Source organism: Rhagoletis zephyria, unplaced genomic scaffold (genome assembly GCF_001687245.7).
Source record: "Rhagoletis zephyria isolate East Lansing unplaced genomic scaffold, Rhagoletis_zephyria_1.1 Rzeph_scaffold_23256, whole genome shotgun sequence".
NCBI lineage: Eukaryota > Metazoa > Arthropoda > Insecta > Diptera > Tephritidae > Rhagoletis > Rhagoletis zephyria.
In genome coordinates this window covers 1-6,819 of record NW_016180314.1, presented here as the reverse complement: position 1 = coordinate 6,819, position 6,819 = coordinate 1, and the positions used below count along the sequence as shown (strand labels likewise).

At 34.2% G+C, this 6,819-nt stretch overlaps 1 protein-coding gene across 1 annotated transcript; it reads right to left on the bottom strand.

Annotated features, from left to right (window-relative positions):
* Nucleotides 1–12: 12 nt before the first annotated feature.
* Nucleotides 13–5,658, bottom strand: LOC108381646 (titin-like; the record flags this gene model as incomplete). The annotated part of the gene is made up of 5 exons (XM_017638060.1): nucleotides 13–35; nucleotides 160–264; nucleotides 4,757–4,831; nucleotides 5,216–5,519; nucleotides 5,591–5,658. Coding segments are annotated over 5 exons (575 nt in total), but the record flags the coding sequence as incomplete, so codon positions are not given.
* Between the last annotated feature and the right edge of the window lie 1,161 nt (nucleotides 5,659–6,819).

The window sequence follows — 6,819 nt, the reverse complement described above, 5'->3', positions numbered from 1 at the left end:
TCTAAGCTGTACATTGTTAAAATACCATTGTATATCTAATACAATAAAAAAAAACCAAAAGATTTGTTAGAGGCAGCATTCTATGTTAATTGGCTATGCTATGCATTGTACTCGTACCTAAAGTTTATGTAAGTATGTAAATGTGCGGAAATACTTTACCTGGTTTGGGATTTCCTGCAAATTGAATTTCGAATTTGGCTATTTCGCCGCTGGCTGCACGGCAATCACGCAATTCATTAACTATCGATGGCGAGCATTTAGCGGCTACAAGCAAAGAAAATTGCGAGATTCATATATTTTGATTAGCAAAAGCTAACATTTTACAGCGTGGTGTATAAGACGTCTAATTGTCGATAAACACAAGTATTCTACAAGGTAAGTATTTGAAAATTAGAGAGGAGGGAAGGAACCTAGGTAGTAGTGTATGTATTGGTGTCAATCATGCTAATAGCCGTGGGTATTGATGTCCTAATTTCTACATTCAAGTTAAACAAATAAGAGTTTACAATGTTTAAAAAAACTAGAAGTCAGATGCTTTACCAACCAGCATTACCAATAATAACCAGTGTACGAAATTTTCAGTTTTTTCTTGGGAATCGATGAAACCAAGCATTTATGAAAGTTTGAATTGTATATAGAAAAGTAGTTTCTCAGTTTTATCAGGACGGCGATTTTAAGAGTGTTTATCAATGTGAAGATGGTGGTCGCAGAGCAGCATTTAAAACAATTAAAATTTATTCAAATGCAAATATTTATACATTTAAAAGGCCTCTCTGGGCGGGTTTTGGTGTCCGAAGAATCTGAATTAGCATTTTAGTTTTACTAAAAACGGCCGCTTGAGTGCGCTTTGATGCAAAATGCATGAAGGAAAAGTGCAAACAATGTTTCTCAACAATGTTGCTAAGCAATGTTTCCTCATGTTCTATTGCACCAAAGTGCAATGGGACCAATAAACAACTTTATCCTAACCATTTCGGGAATAGTTCGTGACTATTTCAGGATCATTTTGTGACTAGTTTCTAACTACCCGGAAATAGGGTAAGGTCCTTTAATTAATTATATTTTTGTCACTTTTGTGGGTGTTTATTAACATTTCTTAACAAAAAGTTAATTTAGCAACAAATTGCTTAACCCTGCAAGGTCATGCTTATTTTGAAAATATTTTCTTACAGCCTATGTGTAAACAACAAAGAAACACTAAAAATATGTGTATATAAAGGCACGAAAATATCCATGCAACATAATGCTAGATAAACATAATTTCCCTGCACACCAAAGTTCACGAAATCTTAACGAAATCTTTCGGAGCATCTAATTTCTGTAACGATTTTTTTTACAAATCTTCAAAGGAAATTATATGAAGTGGTTGACACGAGCTCGTAAAGAAATTTTTGTATGAAAAATAAAGAAAATTCTGAAAAAATCCTGCAAAAAATTCTTCACATAGCAGCATTATTTTCATTGCTTTACCGACTTTCTTTCCAAAGTTTCGTAATAAATAGAATCGAAGTGTGCACCGTTTATTTAATTTTAGAAAATTCGGCACAAAATCGGATGAGATCTTTACGAATTCTTTTAAATTTCTCTACAATTCAGAAAGCTCTGAACAAATAATTGGCAGGGTTGATAAAACAGCTATGTACGAGTACTACATATGTATGTATGTAAGTTTCTTTTGAGTTAAAATCAAATTATTGCATTAAAAAAAAATAAATCTATAAAAATTAATAATTTTTTCCAAACCCTGAGATTTCTGTGGCAAACCCTGAGCAACGAGATTCGACCGGAAGCCCCTGAATCTCAGCGTGAAACATACAATCTGAACTAGCCCCAAAATTGTCTTGAGGTAGTCTTGAAGAGGTTCTGAAAAAGTCGTGAACTTGTCGCGAAAGGATCTTGAACAAGTCTTGAAACGTTTCCGAAATGGTTATTTGCTAGACCCAAAATGATTCCAAACAAGTTCCGAAATGTTCCTGAAAAAGTCGCGAACTATCCCGAAATGATCCTGAAGTAGTCACGATATAAACATGAACTAGTCTTAAATGGCCCAGAACTACATCCAAAAAACTCTTCGTGTGCATGTCAGAGTGACAGTCTTGAATATCGTACTAATTCCTCTTATGTAACTTTTTCCTGCCTAGCAATTTCTTCTTCTGTTATGTTTGTCGTTAAAAGGTTCGAAAGGCAAAGTGTCAGAATTTGATTTGGCAAAGAGGTGTTTATAAAATGCATTCAAACGCATTTGAGAGAGGATGTAATGCCCACTAAATTTATATCTTGCCAACACTTACACACGTGATTAATCATGGTAAATATACAAACTTCGTGTTACCCTAATTCACGGAAAGTTGTAACAGTGATTCCGGTAGCCAAGAAAAGGTCTGCTGATAGTCCGAATGACTTTCGTACTATAAGTATTTTACCCGCACTGTCTAAAGTCCTTGAATCCTTAATATCAGAACAACAAATATACTCACATGTTAATGAATTCAGCTCACTATCTCTATATCAGTCTGGCTTTAGAGCGAAAAATAGCGGTTCGACTGCTATGATCAAAATTCTAGATGACATAAGAAAATCGTTGGACAAGTCACCTAACATTACTTTGACCGCTTGACTTTTATAAAGCTTTTGATTCTTTTGGGTACGTTCCACAAAGAACAAAATGTGAACCAAAGTTCCCGGAACGTTCTGGAAAGAACAGAACGGGAACAAAAGTCGAGGAAACTTTCACTTGAAGAAGAATTTGGAAACTAAAGTCTCAGGAGATTTCTCAGAGAACGAAGCGGGAAAAAACTTCCCCGAACTATTTACGAAGCAAGGACGCGTTAAAATATGTTTCCATTAGTTTAAAATGTTTGAGTATTAAATTTAATTAAACAAAGCACTTAAAAGTAATCATGCAAATTAAGTCAACGCAAGACTTAAGACACGAACTTTCCTAGCACAGAAAATGAAAACCAATCTGGAAGTTGAAATGAGCCAGGTTTCCTCTGGCTCAGAATTAACGATCATGGTTCTCACTGATACGATATTTTATCCCAACACGCTGACGAGCCTCTCATTGTTAAAGTTAAGTTCTCAAAACGTTTGATCTCGTTTTGTTCTCTAGCAGAACGTTACCCAGACTTTTGTTCCTATTTCATCCTCTCTGAAAACGTTCTCCATACTTTCGTTCTCATTGGAAACGTTGCTGAAAGTTTCATTCTCATTTTGTTCTTCTTGAAACGTTCTCGAACCTTTTGTTCTAATTTTGTTCCCGTTCAAACTGCTCTCAATACTTTTGTTCCCGTTTGGTTCTTTTGTGACATTACATTTTATTCTCGTGCATAACTAAACTAAAACCGAAACGCGTTCTCGGTCCCTGTTTGTTGGAAAGAGTGATTCTGCGTTGGATTTGTAAGCTACGTCCTGAAAGCTAATACTCTGCACATTTCCTATTACTCTTGTCAATTCCAATTAACTATTGATATATTGTCAAGTCCAGTTTAACCTCGTCTCCAAATGTCTTGTGGTGGCCTAAACTTTTGTTTACAGTCAACTCTTGTATGGTGCAACAGATAACAAAGTTTTCGCTTAAAAGGTGTGAACGCGTCTCTCAAGGCTTTTGCTTAGGAAATTTATGCAAATTTCTTTATTTTTTTTATGGATTATTTTGCTATGCGGCACTATTCTAAAATTGCGTATTAGTCTTCTACTTTATTGTAAAATGCTTTCATTTTTATTTGTACTTACATGAGTGTTGTTGTTTTTTTGAAGACGGCAGTGTTATGTTTTTAAGTTTCTATATTGAATATGTTTGTCTGTTTTAGAGCTCTGTGTGAATGCACTTATTGTTTTTATGCGTACAGACGAAAATTAGTAACATAAAGGTTGAAAATATTAGACACAATAACACAGTAAAATATATGTATTTACATGATACACCGTAAAAGCCAGTTTTAATTAGAAAAATTAGTAGCGCTAGTTATATGTGGAGTTCAACAAATGTGTGGAATAGGAGTGTTGTTAAAAAGCAAATTTTGGGTTTCTAAATGTTTACTACGCGTTTAGGTTAGGAGCTTTGATTGTTATGCAAAGTCTATCAAAATTTTTTGTTCTTTTTTCTTGTTAATTATATCTACTTGAGTTCAAATCACGATGCCAATGTTTTTTTTTTTATATGATGATATATGGGTATTGATACTGTAAAAAAGATATGTACATATTTAACGAAATTTTTTCTAATTCTAAATGTAATTGAAATCTCTGTTGTTATGGCGTATACTTTTAGGGGGGGCTAGTGTTGATATTTAATTTTCTTTGTAAAGGATGGGGACTTGGGGTAAGCTTTATGGCCTTTTGGTGCTAGCTTTTACGTTACACACTAAAAAAGCTTTATATTTATATGTATGTAAGTATGTATACATATTTGTCTACTTTTTGAAAAGAATAAAATTTGTTTTATATACATCTTGTCGCATTGATTCGAAACGAATTCAGTTTTAGGTAGACTTGAACAAAACAGAATAGTGAGGAAGTAAGAAGAAAAATAAAACATAGAAAATAGCGACAGATTGTTGTTGATTTTCGTTTTTAACAGACAAAAATTATGCGATTTATTATTATTTTTTGGTTGAAGTAGAAAAGTAGAATTAAAACACATATACACATATAGAAAGGAGAGTAACACACTGACAAAAATATTTTACAAAAATTATACCAATCCACACGGAACTGGCATAAAATTCTAGTGGATAAATAAATGCAAACTTACCTTTGAGCGCCTTCTGCATCTCCTCCATGTGTGTAACCCATTCCGGTTTGCGATAATCCTTGGTTCCAACGATACCTACATTGTTGTTTTAATAAGGTAATAATATAGGAGAAATTAAAATTAATAACAAAATCGACACGTACTAAAGCCATAAACCTGTTTAATATTTTATATGTAATTGTTTAATAAACAGTACATTGTGTAGATATATATATATATAAAGAATAGTGCAGAAATTGTATTGTAAATCCCTAAATATTTGTACGTTTTTTTGTTTGTAAAAAAAGGTTTGGTAGTTGGGAATTTATATACAAAGGTTTTTTTGGGATAGGATTTATCTTTATATGCTGCTTCCTGTAAAGTAAAATTTTAAACATTGCACAACAAAATCGCATGTAAATTACAAATTCAGTTACGAGCGTATAAGCCATACAATCACTAAAGTACTGTAAGCCCTACCTTCAACCGCGAAGAGCGCCGTTGTCACTGCTATACCCAATGGATTGTGGGCCTCAAAGCTAATAGTGCCCACATCATCGGGATATACGTGATTGATCACGAGCACTGATGTGCCATCTTCGAAATTTTCGATTTGATATTCTTCCGATGCGAATATCTCCTCGTCGTCGCGCAGCCATTTAACCTTTGGCTTAGGTTTGCCAATTACTTTAACTTCCAATTTCGCTAGTTCACCCTCCTTGGGTTCGATTTTTTCTGGCAATTTCTTAATAATTTTCGGTGGTTGTTCGTCGATAGATAAAGTCTGTGAAAGTGTTTATATGAAAATTTATATATATATAAAAATTTTGTGCATTTAAGTAAATATACGCATACTTTATCTAGGAGATCCTCCTCGGAACCGGTGAGTCCAGTGATTTCAGAATCGGGGATATATTCAAATGCTATAAAAATGAAATAGAAGTTCAAGATTTTTTAATTAGTGACAACACAGGAATTTAATGTGTATAATAATGCTAAATAATAGGGAAAGTAGAGAAACTTCATAACAAACAAAAGAGGCTAAAGCAAACATTCGAAAAAAGTATGATAAGAAAGAAACCAACTTAAGTTTTAGGTTAGAAATAGGTATAAATTATTGATTTTTTATGCAGGTATGATAAATATCGGTTTTTTTACACTTGTAGGTTACCCTAAACCTGGGGCAATCTTTTTCCACAAGAAATTTCAGCACAAAAAGCAATAGTGAAATACCCACTGCGATTGTAGGCTTTTCATCAAAAACTCATTGGAAATACCCCGGCACACTAGAAAGGAGCGGAAAGACAATATCTACAAAAAACCCTTTGAAAAAAAAAATCGTCGATGCCTCTGCAAAACCGCCGATTGACCAGTTGGAAAGCCGCCTAAATTGCCGTTGTAGCAAAAATGAGATTTGGTAGCCCTGAACTCCAGGCATCGAGATTTATGCATAGAAATCGTCTAATCGTTATTAAAACAATAGATTTATAAAATAATAGCTAAAGAAAATATCGCCTTTCAAGTCAATGCCCTCAAAGAGAAAGTTTTTTTTGCCCTTCTGTAAAATTTGAGTGTCGTAGGATTAGCGGTTTTGCAGGGGAATGGGTCTATTAAGGGGAACTTAACATCAAGGCGTAAGCCACAAATCGGTGGAGAAGCTCGGCCTTACTATAACTTTCTGATTTTGGGCTACAGTGGCTGCTTTTCAGTCAGAAGACTTACTATTTGATACGCGTGAAAATTAGTGTTAACCTCAGATTTACAGCGAGGCAGCATTAAGAGCTTTGGCACCAGTAAATCTTATTTAATACATTTGCAGATGTATTAAACAAAGATGGATGAATTGACAACGAAACATTCACAGCTTTTAAGAGCGCAAAAAATGGCTCAAAATCTCTCAGACTGGCCAATTTAGAAGCCGAAGCTGTGCTTGCAGGTTATGGAAGGATCGGTTTTCTAAACTTTTTCCCTTTCTTCTTGTTTGGCGCTGTAACCGCCTAAGCGATTTTGGCCGAGTCCCATTAAGCATGAGAACCATTCACTTAATATCAATAAAAATAATATTAAAAAATGAAATGAAATTA